Source organism: Bombyx mandarina, chromosome 04 (genome assembly GCF_030267445.1).
Source record: "Bombyx mandarina strain Sakado chromosome 04, ASM3026744v2".
Taxonomy (NCBI): Eukaryota; Metazoa; Arthropoda; class Insecta; order Lepidoptera; family Bombycidae; genus Bombyx; species Bombyx mandarina.
In genome coordinates this window covers 9,194,888-9,215,190 of record NC_143211.1, presented here as the reverse complement: position 1 = coordinate 9,215,190, position 20,303 = coordinate 9,194,888, and the positions used below count along the sequence as shown (strand labels likewise).

At 40.1% G+C, this 20,303-nt stretch overlaps 1 protein-coding gene and 1 pseudogene across 1 annotated transcript in view; both read right to left on the bottom strand.

The window, feature by feature from the left end:
- Nucleotides 1-20,303, bottom strand: part of NGR-A31 (neuropeptide receptor A31) — an 88,883-nt gene that overhangs the window by 29,148 nt on the left and 39,432 nt on the right. Inside the window, exon 2 of the mRNA XM_028187537.2 lies at nucleotides 6,077-6,352. Within this exon, the coding sequence (XP_028043338.2) occupies nucleotides 6,077-6,311 (235 nt within the window). The 5' untranslated portion in view covers nucleotides 6,312-6,352. The remainder of the gene's footprint in view (nucleotides 1-6,076; nucleotides 6,353-20,303) is intronic.
- Nucleotides 3,166-3,284, bottom strand: LOC114252930 (5S ribosomal RNA; annotated as a pseudogene).

Genomic DNA, 20,303 nt, shown 5'->3' with positions numbered 1-20,303 from the left:
CACCAATTTTTTTATTTTTTTTTATAGATTTTGCCCATGCTAGTGATAAACCGATGACCGAACAACACTTTATTAGTCATTGAGCGGTGGTTCAGTCAATTGTAACTATAGTCGATTAGGATATTAAAGTTGTAATATTTGTCTTTTCCTTTTTTTCCCTTTCCTCTCATCTTGTTAAGTCTAAAAAATTTACAATGTCAAGTCTCCGTCTTAGTCTATGGCCTATTTTTCCTTACCTATTCGCTGGTAGCCTATGAGGCTATTCCAGCTACGCCCGGACGGGTTGGTGAGCTCACGGGCTTAGCCTAGGAGATTTTGCTACCACTAGCTCTAGCAAGAGCAGTGCTTCACAGAATCTACCCCCGGGTCGGAATCGCGACCCACTGAGAAGATCTAGCGAGAAACTCAATAGGCTGTGTCTATAGGTTAGTTCGCTTGTCAAATCTTCGTCGTAATCGACAAGTTCGACGGGGACGGTAAACAATGCTTTAGAGATGTAAAAGCACCGAGAGTGAATCCAGGGGATCCGACAAGACATGTTTATTTTTTGCTTAAGTGTGTGAAAGAGCTTACAGCCAACCTGGTGTTATGTGATTAGTGGAGCCCATGAATATCTACGACGCAAATGCGCCACCCACCTTGAGATATCAATTCTAAGATCTCAGTATAGTTACAACGGCTGCCCCGCCCTTCAAACCGAAACGCATTACTGCTTCACGATAGAAGTAGGCAGGGTGGTAGTACCTAACCACGCGGACTCACAAGAGGTCCTACCACCAGTAAGACAGCGGCTTTGAGTTGCCCCGTCGCGGTCGGATAAGTAATTAGTGGTGGCGATAAGAGGGTTTTCATGTCACGCCGCTTCGTCGAAGTAGCGCTCTGACGCTTCCTTAAGATACATACGTATCTGTAGTAGTCGTCGTGAAGACCTACATTCCTCACATACCACGGTGCTCCAACGCTTTTTCTGCAGAAACGGGATTGGATGACCTGGTGAGAGTTTATGTGTGTACGGGCCGCGTGAGCGAACATTGCACTTTCATAGGTCATGACAAAACGTATGCAAGTTTTGTAGTGTGTCACCTGATAGGAACGGACAATTTACTTCGCTTGCACATCATAGAAAAGAATCGACAGAGTAGAAACGCGGCACGGTCGCGTACTGACTTAATGTGAGGCCGAATGTCACCCCCTGTCGGGAGCGCGACCCTTTTAGAAGAGCAGGGCTGTGCTTTTTGTGGGGTTGATGTTGATGATGGGGACGCCACTTCTGGGACCACTGTCCTAAATTGGTGGTCGCGATCTTGAGCTTACTCTGGGGTTCCAACTCGAGTAATATAACTAGTCAGGTCATAAGTATTGTCACACAGTAAAAACTTTTCTTTTAGAATGCTGGCCACAAAAAAGTTTATTGAATTCGAATTTCGAATTGTTCATGAAAATAAAAATGTATACTTTTAGAATTTAATTCATTTTTAAATATGGAGTGGACGCTTAAAGAAGACCGTGTTATAGTTATTGTGTTGCATCGTTGCGGTTACGCGCCAATTCAAATTTTTAACATACTGAAAAATTTGAATATAACCAAAAGATTCGTTTATCGTACCATCAAACGATACAATGAAGACTCTAGTGTAGATGACAGGTCAAGAAGTGGTCGCCCTCGGTCTGTTAGGACTCCAGCAGTGATAAAAGCTGTGAAGGCGCGAATTCAAAGAAATCCCAAACGTAAGCAGAAACTGTTGGCCCTTCAGATGGGGTTAAGCAGAACCACGGTGAAAAGGGTGTTAAATGAAGACTTAGGGCTTCGGGCATATCGAAGAAAAACAGGACATCGTTTGAATGCTCGTCTAATGGACCTGAGACTGAAGAGATGCCGCGCTTTGTTGAAGCGGTACGCGGGAAAAAAATATCGGGAAATTCTTTTTTCGGATGAAAAAATTTTTACCGTAGAAGAGAGCTACAACAAACAAAATGATAAGGTGTACGCACACAGTAGTGAAGAAGCGAGCAACCGTATTCCGCGTGTCCAACGAGGTCATTTTCCATCCTCGCTCATGGTATGGTTGGGAGTTTCTTATTGGGGCTTAACAGAGGTACATTTTTGTGAGAAAGGTGTAAAAACGAATGCAGTTGTGTATCAAAATACAGTCCTGACGAACCTTGTGGAACCTGTTTCTCATACTATGTTCAATAACAGGCACTGGGTATTCCAACAAGATTCGGCGCCAGCTCATAGAGCGAAGAGCACACAAGACTGGCTGGCGGCGCGTGAAATCGACTTCATCCGGCACGAAGATTGGCCCTTCTCCAGTCCAGATTTGAATCCGTTAGATTACAAGATATGGCAACACTTGGAGGAAAAGGTGTGCTCAAAGCCTCATACCAATTTGGAGTCACTCAAGACATCCTTGATTAAGGCAGCCGCCGATATTGACATGGACCTCATTCGTGCTGCGATAGACGACTGGCCGCGCAGATTGAAGACCTGTATTCAAAATCACGGAGGTCATTTTGAATAAACTTTAGTGTCATAAGAATCTATGTTTTGTTAAGTTCATTTTGGTATATGAATGGTTACATAATGAATAAACTTGTTTCAATTATTTTACATTAAACATGTGACAGAATTTATGACCTGACTAGGTATAGAAGTATCATACGTGGAAAGCGCTAAGTTGGTCGCCGGCGACCGAGGTATATCTTTAACAAACAGGCTGAAAGGTAGCGGGGAGATAACGGAGCCTTGCGGTCCCGCCGAGATATGTCGAGGGAGAGAGCGAGTTCTCTCGACTCGATACCGAAACGAACGGTTCGACAAGAAGTCTCGTACTATGAGCATGAGACTGTCTGGCACGCCCATATTATACAGTTTGTAAATTAAACCGTTGTCAGACTTTGTCGCACGCCTTCGCAATATCGAAGAAGAAGGCTTTCGTGGAGATGGGCCTGCGTCTATTTAGTCCTACTGAGATGTGCTCCGTGAAGCGGTGTACTTGCTGAATGCACGAATGTTTCGCGCGGAATCCAAACTTTTCGTCGATCAGGAGGTCTTTCCAGGTGATGAAATCCAAGAGGCATTTGCGTAATAGTTGCTCGTATAATTTGCCTAGGGAAGAGGAGGCTGATCGGGCAAAAATTATAAATATCCCCGTAAATGCAAGAATCCAACATCACGTGGTGTTCCCAGGCGCTCACCCATCCAAGTACTGATCACGCCCGATGTTGCTTGTCTTCGGTGATCGGACGAAAACTGGTGTATTCAACATGATATGGACGTTGGCTTAGTCCTGCCAAAGAGGTTGGTCGCCACGACAATCATCCTTCCATCCACGACAGACATAATCGCTTAACTTCACATATTTCGTCAAAAAGAGACTTCTGCTACCAAACCAGGTCAGCCATTGCCAGTTTCGTAAACTGAATGATATTACTTTAAAATATATTACGTAATGTAGAATTTCATCTTAGTACGAAAATTTAAGAAAATTTGAAGTCGTCGTGGCCTAAAGGGTAAGGCGTCCTGTGCATTCGTATCTAGCGAAGCACCGGTGCTCGGGCCCCAGGCGGGTACCATTTTTTCTAATGTAACGTATTTAACAAATGTTCACGTTTGACTTCCACGGTGAAGCAATAGCATCGTGTAATAAAAATCAAACCACCACCCTGCCTGTTTCTGCCCTGAAGTAGTAATGCGTTTCGGTTTGAAGGGTGTGGCAGCCGTTGTACCTATACTAAGACCTTAGAACTCATATCTCAAGGTAAGTGGTGGCATTTACGTTATAGATGTCTATGGGCTCCGGTGACCACTTAACATCAGGTGGGCCGTGAGCCCGTCCACCCACCCAACTAAGCAATAAAAATAAAAAAGCTACACGATGAAGTACGCTATCATTAGAATAAAGCTTCTGTTTTTTAAATTGACGTTTCGATATGAATATATGAATAAATTTACGGTCTTGTACTGAACGAAGTAAATACATAATATGCTATTATCAATATAAAACATGATTTTTATAAAGTAAATAAAGATAAAAGTATTTGATAAAAGATTTGATAAAAGTAAATCATTTTAATATGCTATGGTAATTTTCATTTGTTTATAGCTTAGATGGGTGAACGAGTCACGACCCACCTGTTGTTAAGTGGTTACAGGAGCTCATAGACATCAACAAGGTAAATGTCATTACCCACCTTGAGACACGAGTCCTAAATTTCAGTTCTGCAGTATAAAGGCTGCCTCACACTTCAACCCGCCATACTTTTTTGCGACATGGATAGGCGGTGGTAGCTACCCACCCGTTCTATCCCATGATCTGTATGCAGAGTAAAATGTCCCTTCGGAACAAGGTGACACTTTACAAAACTTGCATAAGGCCCGTCATGACTTACGCGAGTGTGGTGTTCGCTCACGCGGCCTGCACACACATAGACACCCTCCAATCCCTACAATCCCGCTTTTGCAGGTTAGCCGTCGGGGCTTCGTGGTTCGTGAGGAACATCGACCTACACGACGACCTGGGCCTCGAATCGATGCGCAAACATATGAAGTCAGTGTCGGAACGTTACTTCGATAAGGCTATGCGTCATGATAATCGCCTTATCGTTGCCGCCGCTGACTACTCCCCGAATCCTGATCACGCAGGAGCCAGTCACCGTCGACGCCCTAGACACGTCCTTACGGAGCCATCAGATCCAATAACCTTTGCATTAGACGCCTTCAGCTCTAACACTAGGAGCAGGCTTAGGGACCTCGGTAACCGTACTCGTCGAACTCGACAAAGAGTTCGCCGTGCAACCTAACCCATGAATCAGCTCGCTGAGTTTCTCACCGGATCTTCTCAGCGGGTCGCGATTCCGATCCGGTAGTAGATTCATTCGCGAAGCAATTGCTCTTGAGTTGTTAGGTCTCCTTTGGAGGCGCTCGGGCAGTTGTTAGGAAATCCCACCCCTCCTGGCTGAGCCTTTGCTCGCCCACCTGTCCTGGTGAAGCTGGAAAGGCCTCCGGGCCAACAGTACTATTCCAATCATAAAAAAAAAGCTACTCATCCATGCGTGCTTATAATGTGCTGTGCTCGATGTTATTACTTGATCATGGATGAAATTCGTGAACATATGTAAAGTACATAATCGGTAGGCAGCGGCTTGGCTCTGCCCCTGGCATTGCTGAAGTCCATGGGCGACGGTAACCACTCACCATCAGGTGGGCCGTATGTACGTCTGCCTACAAGGGCAATAAATAAATTTAAAAAAATAATAATAATATTAAATTGGAAAAAATTGTTCCTGCCTAGGGCATATCAACACTGGTACAGTCGCATCGCTTCATTTCGAATACACCGGGCGTGTTTACAAATTAAAAGGTAATAGATATGACGGAGTGGTTCCTTGGTGTTCCAGGTAAATCACAATAAGAATTAAAAGTATTCAAAATTAGTTAACCATGTTTGAATGAACTGGTATGACGGCAAAAGATATTTCTTTTAAAAAAAAAAATGTTCACGATTTACTTCCACGATGGAGGAATAACATCGTGTAAAAAAATCAATCCCGCAAAATTATAATTAGCGTAATTACTGGTGGTAGGTCCTCTTGTGAGTCCGTGCGGGTAGGTACTACCACCCTGCCTATTTCTGCCGTGAAGCAGTAATGCGTTTCGGTTTGAAGGGTGGGGCAGCCGTTGTAACTACCTATACTGAGATCTTAGAACTTATATCTCAAGGTGGATTTACGTTGTAGATATCTATGGGCTCTAGTAACCACTTAACACCAGGTGGGCTGTGAGCTCATCCACGTGTCCAAGTAATAAAAAAAAAAACAATGAAAATAACCAAAAAATGCTTAACAATGTGAAAATAATTTGTTGGTGAAGCTTGTTGGTTATTTGATTGCAGTTAAAATAGTAATTCAACCATGACGCGGACGTCATTACAATTTTTAAAATTACGTATAACTCAGCCATAACCGACTAGATTAAATGCAAGTCCTCGACTGTCTCGAAAATTTCTCCGAGCAAAACTAAGTTTTAATTGGTAAAATGAAACGTAAAACGTGTATTAAGTTTTTATGTACTTACCGAAGAAACAGCAGCAGAAAACGATAGTATATAAGGTTATGAAAATAGCTCTAACATCGGTCCTATCGAATATGTATTCGTCCTCATTATATAGTGGTCCAGTTTCGTTTATTCTTGATACATTAACATCCTCGGGACCCGAAGTCGTCTTGTTCAGAGAACTCCACATGGCCTTCTCTTCTACACCTATTAATAGCCTGACGTGATGCATATTGCTGGATGTACCGTCAATCATCTTTATTTTCTCCTGTAGCCGTGGCTTCCTTTTCCCATTTCCTGAAGAAGAAAAAACAACATTTACTCTGGACAATTGCTATGTACATAAATGTAAACCATGTAAATATTTGCTTAATATTTGCAAAAACTTGAAATTCCTTGATCTGTTAAAACAATGGGAAATAAAATCTCGCTTCTGAGATTGACCCCAATGCGCACGCACGTCTTTCATAAGATAATATTCCATATACTGTTCGTGCGAACTGAAAACGAGACACATGGATGATCGCAGATTGTATCTATAAAATAAAGCTATATCTATATCTATATCTATACTAATATTATAAAGAGGAAAGATTTGTTTGTTTGTTTGTTTCGAATAGGCTCCGAAACTACTGGACCGATTTGAAAAATTATTTTTCCATTAGAAGCCGACATTGTCCCTGATGAACATAGGCTACTTTTAAAAAAAAAAAAAAAATTTAATTTTTTTTGGTTTCATGTGTGTTTTAATGTTTCGGAAGCGAAGCGAGGGCGGGTCGCTAGTTGTTTTATAAAGAGATATATAAGATAAAGATAAGCTTGTATTACTGTTTGGTCCACACCAGTCGATTTGTAGCTCCGATGGTACGTAAAATCATAAATTAAATGTATTTAATCTATACTAATATTATAAAGAGGAAAGATTTGTTTGTTTGTTTGTATTAAATAGGCTCCGAAACTACTGAACCGATTTGTTTGGAAGCTACACTATTCCCGAATGACATAGCCTTTTTTTTTTTTTTTTTGGTCAGGAGGAAATCGCCGGACTTCCGCCCTCCACTGGGGACGGCGGGCGGAGCATGTCGGAGTCGAACCGACTAAAACCTCCTGTCGCTCAACAACCAACGTCCAAACCTCACATGAGACAGAACTCATGAAAAGGCAAAGGGGGGAAAGTGAAGTGTTTAGTGCGGAGCACATCTCTCCCATCACCCTCCCCCTCGGGACGCCGGACTGGCGGTCGTCGGCGCCACGACCACCAGCCCTCTCGGTCGGCAGGCTATCCGGAGCCCGCCTAGATGGCGCCGGTTAGAGTGAGCTATCCTACGGAATACCCCGCTGGGTCAGAACCAGCGTGGGTCGAGGATAGCCGGCCTTCCATCACCCGGATGCTCTTGCGTAAAACGCGTGCAGAGCAGCTTGCACGACGTCTTCTTAGGTCCCCCTCGCCGGTCCCCAGACCGACATATGAGGGGGACCCGAAACACTTAGAGGGCCAGGGCTTGGGCGATATCCGCCTCCCTGGCCCCCGCTCGACCCTATAATCTTTTTTGAAAAAAATTTGGGATCTTTACTAAAACTCTAATAATGTAACCCAAGGTGTAAAAAAATTACCTAAAATATTCTTTACATCGCGTGCCCTGCGGAAGCTATTGATGATAGAATAAAATAATGTACTACGACTTTGTAGAACACATTATTATTTACAAAAATTGTTGCGACAGCATATGTCTAACTATTATAGTTATGCCGCAATAAGTGTTCTTGTATATGATAAAAAGCATCAAATGTATAAGGCTATAAAGTATCTTAGTGCGAATTTTCATTTTTTTAATGCTATTTTCGCTTGACGAGCTTACGACCCACCTGGTATTAAGTAGTTACCCAGGCCGAATTTGAATCCCTTCATAATTATACGGACAGTAACCCTGGCTCGGGTTATAATTCCGAAGTCAGTGTTTCTGTGAAAGATCGTTGATATTTGGGATCTTAAGAATTTGTTCTTGCTTCATATAAGTTTTCAACAGCCATAACATAGGAGAAAATTATAACTTACTTTAATTTTCTACGTATATTTGTTTATTATTATTATAATAGGGGTTACAGTATGAAATTGCCGTTCTATTGTAATAAGTACTTCGAATTTACATAGAATGAGATTTTTGAGTAAGACTCATTTCAAATGGTACCTATGAGGTTCTTCTTTTAAAAAATGTGTAACATTCGATTATCGACTTTCAGTTGGGTTCTTTTTATTCAGCTTAGACAAGAAAGACGGATATTTCGAAAATTCGAGTGATTTTTGTATAAGAGTTCCGATGTAGAACTAACGCTGCAGAAAAAGCTCGCTATATCAATGTTGCGTTTGGAGAGGGCCTACTAATGAACTCACCGTGCGATTTTGATTTAAACACTTTCGTGATGGAAATTTTGAATTGAATTGAAAGAGATGGCGGAAGCCGTTCCGAGCCAAACTACCCAGGAATTGGCGGCATGGTTTAACGTTATCTTACCAACAATATTGACTCGATTGCGTCAAATCAATAAGATAAAAAATATAAAAAATGGGTGCCTCATGATTTTACTGATCTGCAGAAAGAAACGCGTGTTGAAACTTGTGTTGCCTTATTGAATCGATATATTGGATCGAATTGTGAAATGTGATGAAAAGTGGATTATTTAAGATAACCGTTAACGAAAAATGCAATGGCTGATCCCAGGTCAAACGCTGCAACAGTGTCGTAAAACAAAGCTTACCAATAAAAAGGTAATGATAACTGTTTGATGGTCTCAGCATGGTGCTATTCACTACTATGCCGAGCTCCGTACAATGATGGCAAAATTTACAGTGAAACAGCCCCAATTCATGAAACGATCTTCACCATTATTGCTCCATGATAACGCGAGACCTCATACAGCACGAGATACCGTTTTAACTTTACAGGAACTGCAATTAGAAACCATTCGTCACCGTCCGTATTCGCTAGACCTTGCTCCAACGGACTACCAATTTTTCGTGATTTGGATAATTTTCTACGTGATAAAAAGTTTTCTTCCCAGGATGCAGTACAAAATGCTTTCACACAGTCTGTACAATCTACATCACCAGAGTTCTATCGCAAAGGCAGAAATTACCTTCCTATTAGATGGCAGCAATGTATAGATAATAATGGTAGATATTTTGTTTAAATAAATATGTTAAATGAAAAAAAAAATAGTTTCAAATGTTCAGTATAAATCGGCAATTTCATATTTTTAACCCCTAATAATAAACAAAACTGGACAGTGTGCCTGCGACCTCGAAATTAAATCTGATATAAGCTCATTATATTGTTCAAAAACACGCATAAATAACGTCCGTCTATCCGCTTGTATGTTTGTCAGAGATAAGGTACAGAATTTTTCATATTATATAGAGACACTACATGACGATCACGACCACTCTGTCAAGAGTGACACGACTGAGAAGAAGAAGAAGATAGAGACAAAGTGAACACTAATATGCAATAATGACTATAGACTTAGCGTATTCTCTTAGCAAGTACTTTAGGACAGGGTGCAGGCGTTTCTATAGGTGTGTGGACTTTATGTCTACAATATCTTGTAAATGTTTGTTATTTATAACATAACACAAGTGCCTTAGCAGAGATTAACCACTTTTTCTAAAATAGTTAGATAAATGTTCAATTTTACTTTATAAGTCTGGCTTGTGAAGGTCTTAGGCATATAGTTAATGGGTTCTATGGAAAAAATCCAATGCATGAAATACTTAACTAAGTCGTGGCAAATATAATGTTTACACCTAACGCAAAATATGTTTACGAGCACTTATGGTAAGTAGCCTTCGAGATACTGTCTAGCAAGAAAACGCTTGCATATTAGATCACAGTAACATCTGTGTTCATTTGAATAGTTAGTTAACAGGCAAATATGAGGAAATAAATAGTGCTTAGGTTTTTCTAAATAACTAGAGGTCCCGCAGTAGTCGAAATTCGACTATAATTAATTGGGATTGTAAGTTTGTACACTATTATGATTGTAATTTATACTTCTATAATCACAAATTTCGCCAAGGCTACACTATAAAAAAATATTAATAAAGACAAACAATATATAATCTATTCCCAATTCGACCACAGACGTCAAGAACAAAAGTTTGACAATAAATAGTATGCATGCGTGTGTGCCTCAAATACATGGTATGTAGTGTGTATAATGTTTTCTTTATTGATTTAATGTATCTTTTATGCATAACTAAAAAAAATAACATTTTGCACTTCTTCTTTAAATTCTCTATAAGTGTGGAAAATTTCATACTCCTCCGTCTGCGCAATTTTCGTAAAAAGGGATACAAAGTTTTTGCTTCACGTATTAATATATAGATAAAAGATAACCACAACAAAACTTGAATTACAGACTGACGAATACCAACTATTCTTCGAGGATTTGAAAATTTTCCTTTTTTTACAACTGGTTAGATTAGATACATTTGGTTACGCAATTGATCGTCAAGACGTGATACACACGAGCTTCGAGTGAAAACTCGTTTAACTAAACTACGTATTCTTATGAGGCAGATGTTGCCTATATGTTAGTAAGGAACGATCAAGCATTTATCATATCGCTAGTAAAAAGTATGTAGTTTTCGCGAAATGGCGCTCAGACGTTGACTTTAAATACTTAACGATGGACTATATGATGGATGAATACGTGAGACTGTGTCTCACAAGTTGATCGGTACTATTTTGAATAATCACTTGGGTATGTAATATGTTTCCCTCGGCCAGGCCCCAATTATTCATGACACTGACAAACTGACATTGTTGCTGATTGCGAGACGTGGGTTTGACATGCAAACTAGTCAACAAGCTTCGCAGTGGCGTCTTCCAACAGAACGGAAACCGAAAAAACCACGCCAAAATCGATCAAATGTCAATCAAAAGTAATATTAATTAATTAATATTAATTTGCTTCATCAACAAAAGTTTGAATACAAACAAATTTTGTATACTTCCTGTTTGTCAATAAATCGTCTTCATCATAATAAAGTTATTTTAATTACTATCCGAAATTCACGAAACTTTATAAGGAAATTCTTCTGTATGTTTATTTCCTTCTAATTCTCCTTTATCGTTGAGGATTAAGCCAAAAATGATTCTTTCGGACTTGGAATGACCTTTTTCTCATTGTTCTGAAGTAATAAAATATCTGATCCTATCAAAAGGATTCGCTAGCTTATATGAAATACTTTTATAAAATTTCATTGATAAAGTATTAAGTTCATTACAGTAATTATTAAAAAACTTTGTTCTTTTATAATAACTATACATTTACAGATTTTAACTATATTTAACATCTTCACAATTTAATAAATTACTAGTGGCCCCGCAGTAGTCGAGATTCGACTATAATTAATTAAAATTATAAATTTAAACATTATTATGGTTCTATTGTCAAACACTATTATATTTCGATTATAATCATATTATTCGCCAAAACTGCACTACAGATCAATAATATTAAAGACAAACAATATTAATCTATTTTCAATTCGACCCCAGACTTTTTAAACAATGACAAAAGTTTCCCAATTGACAGTAACAAAGAGTACATTTTTATGTATGTTTTGTGTCAAATACATGGTAGTGTGTGTAATGTTTTCTTTATTGATTTAAAGTATCTTTTATGCATTATTTTAAAAAATATTATCATTGTGCACTCCTTCTCTATATTCTCTATAAGTGTGAGAAAGTTCATACTCCACAGTTCGAGCAATTTTCGTAAAAAGGGGTACAAAGTTTTTGCTTCACGTATTACTATATAGATTTGTAGGCAGCGGCTTGGCTCTGCCCCTGGCATTGCTGAAGTCCATGGGCGACGGTAACCACTCACCATCAGGTGGGCCGTATGCCCGTCTGCCTACAAAGGCAATAAAAAAAAAAAAAAAAAGATATATTAATTACATTGAAAGGTGGACCAATTAAGGTCTCTGCATTTCCTACCGTCTATTCCATGAGATGATGTCTACGACTTCATTTTGTTATGATACCAGTCTTCACTGAGCTAATTTATCTGGAACTATTATTATATAAGCTTTCTGTCACTTATGTTGAGCGCTGTGGAGTGGTTTACATTAAGCGAGACTCAAAGTATAGTTTTACGATCGGTGGCAGCGTTATTATAACTTAGGTCCTTGCTGATGTCTACTCGTATATGCGGCGGTTGCTACTTTCTATCAGATCGGGTACGGCCTTAAAATTATGAATCACTTATGCGGGCGTGGTGTTCGCTCAGGCGGCTCGCACCAACATTAGCTCTCTCCAGTTCATCCGATCCTGTTTTTGCAGTATAGCCGTCGGAGCACCATTGTATGTGAAGAATGTAGATTTTCACAACGATTTAGAATTAGAATCGTTATTTAAATATCTGAAGGCCTTTGTCCTACGTAACGACGACATGTATAGATTATTATTCTTTATTTTCACTCTTTTTTTTTTTTTTTTTCTTAGATTTGTGGACGTGCTAAAAGCCCACCTGGTATTAAGTGGTTACTGGAGCCCATAGACATCTACAACGTAAATTCGCCACCCGCCTTGAGATATAAGTTTTTTTTTTTTTTTTTTTTTATTGCTTAGATGGGTGGACGAGCTCACAGCCCACCTGGTGTTAAGTGGTTACTGGAGCCCATAGACATCCACAACGTAAATGCGCCACCCACCTTGAGATACAAGTTCTAAGGTCTCATGTATAGTTACAACGGCTGCCCCACCCTTCAAACCGAAACGCATTACTGCTTCACGGCAGAAATAGGCAGGGTGGTGGTACCCACCCGCGCGGACTCACAAGAGGTCCTACCACCAGTAATTACGCAAATTATAATTTTGCGGGTTTCATTTTTATTACACGATGTTATTCCTTCACCGTGGAAGTCAATCGTGAACATTTGTTGAGTACGTATTTCATTAGAAAAATTGGTACCCGCCTGCGGGATTCGAACACCGGTGCATCGCTTCAACACGAATGCACCGGACGTCTTATCCGTTAGGCCACGACGACCACAAACCAGTTCTAAGGTCTCAGTATAGTTACAACGGCTGCTCCGCCCTTCAATCCGAAACGCATTACTGCTTCACGGCAGAAATAGGCAGGGTGGTGATACCTACCCGTGCGGACTCACAGGAGGTCCTACCACCAGTAAATTTAAAATTATTGTCATAAAAATAAACATATTGCTTAACTTTTTTGGTTTTACGTTTTATAAACATTTCTTCTACATTTGTAATTAGTTTATTTACATTTTCAGAAGGTAGTGCAATTTGCGCCTGCTAGAAATAAATACTTCTACTACTCTATTACTTACTCAAGTTGGATTTATGTTAACGCTAACTTTTCAAATAGCCAGTATAGTAAAACTAAAACTTCATCGAGTACCCATTATTAACTTGTATTTGCAAATCATTTACTAATGTGTGTGTGTACGGTTGTTTTTTAACATTTTTGGTTGCATTGTACATATTTCCAAAATAAATAATTTTGTTTGTAAGTATCATTTGAAAATAAATTAAAGACACAACTGAGTACATTTTGTATTTACGCAGTAATTTTTTTTTCGATTATTTAACCTTGCTTTATGTACTGCTTCATTGACATCAAAATCTATTAAAAAAACACCAGTTAATTAACGAAGTAAACTAGTCCAGAAGATAAATATAAATGAAGAATTGTGCGAGCTTAGTTATCTAATAATGTCTAGCGGAGGTATAGTGAATAAAGATTTTCCTTCGTAATTTCTCGGAAAAGTTCGTATTTATCGTGCTCTCTCAAATAGCTTCAGTACCCACCTTTGAGCCGTAAGTAAGTCGCATCAGCAGACCAATACAAATATATAGAGTGGATAAAAAGAAATTCAAATATTCGCTAAAGTTTTAATCATATTTTCAGATTACTTATAAAAGGGCTGTATAACCATACCGAAACCTAAACGTAGACATGAATATGAGTACAGTAAAAAAATTGATTGAAGACAAAAAAAAATTTATTGGCCCGGATGAATGGAAGAAAGTTTGTGATCATGCTAACAAATGTGAAAATGAATATCACTCACAAGAACACTCGATGGATGATCACATTGATAGGATTGTTATTAACGTCAATGAAAGCACTGACGAATCTGACGATGATACGTCTGACTGTTACTCAGATTGTGAAATGGAAAATATTGAAAACCTCGATCCAAATATGTAATAGATAAAATTTTAATTTAAATAAACTTTTAAGCCTTTATGTCGATTGTATCCCTCTCACACGCAGGTCATTTACTTAGGTACGAGAGGGACGCCCATTGGCTCTGGCTTGTAATGACATAAAATTTAGGCAGGTATTGAGTTTTATTATTGTAAATATTTCCCAATAAGCTTTATTTTGTTGTACTTTTAATTATGTTTTAAAGTGGAAACAATGTTTTGTTTACTAATGACAATAAAACTGAGTAATTTCAAAGTTACAGAAGGTTGTAACAGAATTATGATTTTAAACTAACATGGTCATGAACATTACAATTATGACTTTAAAATATCGGGAACTCATTTCATACAATACACTGGTAAATATCCCGTTTTAAGTAATAATTATTATCGGTGTAACATCTCTATAGTATACAATGACATTATTCATTTTTACATTTAATTTTGACACTAAACAATAAAGTTTCATATTAATAGCACTGAAGTATGAAACCTAATAGATATGAAAATGTCACTCATTTAATATGATCATTCATTGACAGTTCGGGTATCACCGTATTCCGATAAAGATCCGAGTTTTCCCGAAGGAAAATAATTTCTCACTAAAGGTATAATCAAATTATAATAAAACAAGTGTAGTGTAACTATGTATTATTATTATTACTATATTATAAGTTTGACTTTGTTTATAATAATATTAGATGTAGAATTATTATATTTAAAAATTATGTTGATTTTTAATATTGTCTGTTTTTTGGGACAAACATTCTTTGTATATAGTCAGCAATGACGCACCGTGCGCAAGCGCTACGGGTGGCCCCCGCGCGCACTTCACCAGCAGTCCGTAAACTGCCTTGCCGTCGGATACTCGTATGATTTTACCTGCTAACCCGCTTCGCAGTGCTTGCGCATAGTCTTGCGTAATTTTAGCTTATAGTTGAAGTCTGTTTATTGTTATTATTGTTGTTTCCTCTTCCCCTTCTATGTGTTTGTTCTTAATATAATATTATAAGACAATAAAACTGAAAGTGTTTTTAAAAACTGTGCGGGTGGTTTAATTTGACTAACACTTCATTGGTGACCTCTCATACAGAACGCAATATGAGTGTGGAAAAAACAGTTGCAAGTGGCAGTAGTGACCTTGGTCGTGTGGGTGTAAGGGTACCACCGTTCTACCCGGATAAACCTGCGCTCTGGTTTGCACAGCTGGAGAGCCAGTTTCTGTTGTCGAGCATCACCGCTGACTCGACAAAATTTCACTATACCTGCAGCCAGTTGGATGAAGCCTACGCCTCGACAGTGGAGGATATCATCACCAATCCTCCAGCTAGTGGGAAGTACGAGCGACTAAAGTCGGAGTTGATTAACCGTCTTTCCAAGTCCCGTGAAAAGAAAGTCCAACAACTCCTGCATCACGAGGAACTCGGTGATAGAAAACCCTCGCAATTCCTGCGACATCTAAGGGACCTCGCCGGGGCAGACGTACCAGAAGACTTCGTGCGCACCATTTGGGTTAGTCGTCTACCCTCAAATACCCAGGCTATTGTAGCATCGCAGTGCAACGCCTCGCTCGAAGACGTGTCGCAGTTGGCAGACAAAGTGCACGACGTAGTATCCAACAGCCCACAAGTAGCAGCAGTGGGAGTACCCGAGAGCAGTGCCGTTAACGCTCAGATAGCGGAACTCACCCGCCAGGTACAGGTACTGTCAACAAAGTTAGACAGGATGTCACGCTCAAGGCAGAGATCAAACTCCTTTCATCGGAACCACACACGCGCTTCCAGGTCCAGGACCAGATCTGACTCAAACTACAGAAAATTCCCGTTATGTTGGTACCACTCAAAATTTGGAAATCGGGCTAAGACATGTGTGAAACCTTGTGATTTTTCGGGAAACGCAGCGGGCATTCGGTAGTAGCGACCACCGACTGTCCAGGTATTGGTCGCTTATTCGTTACAGACCAACGTACTAAAATGCAATTTTTAGTGGATACAGGTAGTGACTTATGTGTATTTCCGAGAAAGTTTTTAAAAGACAACCGTCAAAAAACAAAATATGATCTTTGTGCAGCAAACGGTACAATTATTAATACCTACGGCTACGCTCACTTAGTTCTTAACCTAGGGTTGCGCCGCGATTTTGCTTGGCGATTTATTGTAGCGGATGTCACAAGGGCTATAATAGGCGTTGATTTTTTATCTTTTTATAATTTAATTGTTGATGTTCGCAGGCAACGCTTAATTGACGCTGAAACTTCACTTGCGACCGCGGCTTCGCTCGATCATTCTCATGAGGACATTTCTTCGGTGCGGGTTGTATCAGGTGATTCTGTTTATCATTCTATACTAGCACACTACCCTGACATCACTCGTCCATCAGGCATACACAGTACACCGAAACATGACACTGTACACTATATTCGCACCACACCTGGACCACCGATTGCAAGCACACCACGTAGACTGGCACCGGACAAATTAAAAATTGCAAAGGCTGAATTTGAGACTATGCTGCAAAATGGTACTTGTCGACCGTCATTATCACCATGGTCTTCACCACTACACCTCGCTCCTAAAAAAGATAATGGCTGGCGCCCCTGCGGGGATTATAGGATGCTCAATGCACGCACCATACCAGACCAATACCCCATACGCCATATTCATGATTTCAGTCATAGTCTCGCTGGTTGCAAAGTATTTTCATCGTTGGATTTAGTGAGAGCTTACAATCAAGTGCCCGTCCACCAGGACGATATCGCGAAAACTGCCATCACAACGCCGTTCGGTCTTTACGAATTCCCATACATGACGTTTGGATTACGTAATGCCGGACAAACGTTTCAGCGTTTTGTTGATGAAATGCTTCGGGGCCTAGATTTTACGTACGCCTATATCGATGATCTTTTAATATTTTCCAAGGATGAAGAGGCTCATAAAAAGCACCTGCACCAACTGTTCTCCAGGCTTCAAAAATATGGCATGGTTATCAACACAGGAAAGTGTGTGTTCGGTGTCCCAAAGGTTACATTTTTAGGTTACAGCATTTCTGCTGAGGGCACTAAACCTCTTCCCTCAAAGGTGGAAGCCATTAAGACTTTCCCTGTTCCAAAAACGGTCAGAGAGCTCAGGCGGTTCCTAGGGATGGTAAACTTTTACCGCAGATTTATCCCTGAAGCTGCAGTCCATCAAGCGCCTCTGAATCTCCTCCTGACCGGCTCCGTCAAAGGGTCTCATCCCGTTAATTTCGGAGACAGGGAACATCAAGCCTTTGAAGCCTGCAAAGAAAGCTTATGCAAGGCCGCCATGCTAGCACATCCGGAATGTAACGCAAAGCTCGCGTTAGTTACGGATGCCTCTGATTCGGCAATAGGCGCAGTCCTCCAGCAGCAAAAGGAAAATTCGTGGCAGCCGTTGGCATTCTTTTCACGAAAGTTGAGTTCCACACAGCTCAAGTATTCCCCTTACGACCGTGAACTCTTAGCCATTTATGAGAGTGTGAAATATTTTCGTCACATGGTGGAGGCCCGAGATTTTACCATCTTTACGGACCACAAGCCATTGACGTATGCTTTTCACTCTCGTAAAGAAAACTGCTCACCACGCCAATTCCGACACCTTGATTTTGTCTCGCAGTTTACCACAGACATACGCCACATCTCAGGGAAAGACAATGTTGTTGCCGACACGTTATCCCGAATCGAAGAGATCGTGCAACCCATTGACCTTGAGCAAGTAGCAAAGGCTCAGCAAGGAGACAACGAGGTAAAAGACCTTTTGGAGGATAACTCTTCCCTTTGCCTCAGAAAGGTGAAGCTACCTGGGTCACGCACAGAATTATACTGTGATGTGGGTGAGACAGTACAGAGACCTTTCATTCCGAAGCAGTTTCGACGACAGGTCTTTCAGAGTCTACACTCACTCAGTCACCCTGGCGCCAATGCGACGGCGAAACTAGTTTCTGAGCGATACGTGTGGCCTGGAGTTCGAAAAGACTGCAGAGAGTGGGTACGTACCTGCTTAGCTTGCCAGCGCTCTAAAGTCACACGTCACGTTTATTCGCCCATCGCTGCCTTCAAAGTACCACGAGCTAGGTTCACATTCGTCCATATAGACTTAATCGGTCCATTACCGGTTTCACACGGCAATAAATATTGTCTTACAGCCATTGATAGATTTACGCGATGGCCTGAGGCAATACCCTTGCCAGACATAAGTGCCGAAACTGTTGCAAAAGCACTAATTAGCGGATGGATATCGCGGTTCGGCTGCCCAACGGACATTATTTCTGACCGTGGCAGTCAGTTTCAATCGGAGCTGTTCAAAAATTTGTCACAACTATCCGGATTTCAACACCGACGGACCACTGCTTATCATCCCCAAAGCAATGGACTCGTGGAGCGATTCCACAGACAGCTTAAAGCCGCTATTATATGTCATGCCAACGACAGTTGGGTTGAATCGCTTCCACTTGTTTTGTTAGGGATCCGTAGTGCAGTTAAAGACGACCTCCGAGCATCATCTGCGGAACTTTTATACGGAGAAGCACTACGTTTACCAGGAGAATTTTTTAACCCCGAAGTAAGCGATACCGTCAACGTAACAGAGTACATGGCACGACTTCGCAAGTTTGTTAAAGACCTTCGACCCACACCAGCCTCTCGTCACGGCGGTAAGCGTACATTCGTCTTCAAAGACTTAGCAACAGCATCCCATATATTTTTGAGGGATGATACATTGGGAGGTTCGCTTAAACAAGCATATTCTGGACCTCATGAAGTCTTACAGCGTGGTGACAAAGTGTTTAGGATAATCCTAAACGGTAAAAACGTCGCAGTATCTATCGACCGCATCAAGCCGGCCTACATACTGCACGATTCAGATACCACACATACACCATCACCCACACATACATACACTCACACAGATTCACCTGATACTACAGACCCAGTTGTCCTCGATGCCGATGAAGGTGTCATCAGGAGAACTAGATCAGGGCGTAGAGTGAAGTTTCCGCAATATTATCGCCCGTAACCCGGTCTCTGGAGGGGGGTGATGTAGTGTAACTATGTATTATTATTATTACTATATTATAAGTTTGACTTTGTTTATAATAATATTAGATGTAGAATTATTATATTTAAAAATTATGTTGATTTTTAATATTGTCTGTTTTTTGGGACAAACATTCTTTGTATATAGTCAGCAATGACGCACCGTGCGCAAGCGCTACGGGTGGCCCCCGCGCGCACTTCACCAGCAGTCCGTAAACTGCCTTGCCGTCGGATACTCGTATGATTTTACCTGCTAACCCGCTTCGCAGTGCTTGCGCATAGTCTTGCGTAATTTTAGCTTATAGTTGAAGTCTGTTTATTGTTATTATTGTTGTTTCCTCTTCCCCTTCTATGTGTTTGTTCTTAATATAATATTATAAGACAATAAAACTGAAAGTGTTTTTAAAAACTGTGCGGGTGGTTTAATTTGACTAACACTTCACAAGCCGTACTCGTCCGCTTCGCTGGGCATTTAAAATTAACATTATTATTTATTGTCATTATTATTAGGGAGTCCAACACTCATATAAATATTAGCCTATCCATTAAGTACTTACATGTATTTCCTACATGGACACTAAGTTTCAAGTCAATCGGATGCATGGTTCAGTACTTATAACGGAACATCCGTAAAAACCACTGTAGATTTATATATTAGTATAGATGAGCCAACATTTAAACATACGTCGCATGCTACGAGTACTTCTCCGAAAGCTGAATGAAATTGTTCATAATAATATATGAACGGTTTTTATTAATTAAGACAATTTAACTAACATAAATTATGTCATCAGTCAATAAATATTTAATTTAAATATAATTTAACTCTAAGCAACATGATATATCTGAATAGAGTTAAGCATAAATGTTTTCTTAATATAATTGACTGATTACGTAACGAAGACAAAACCATATATTAGGCAAGAACTGAAAACATAAAGCTGGTTGAAACCTT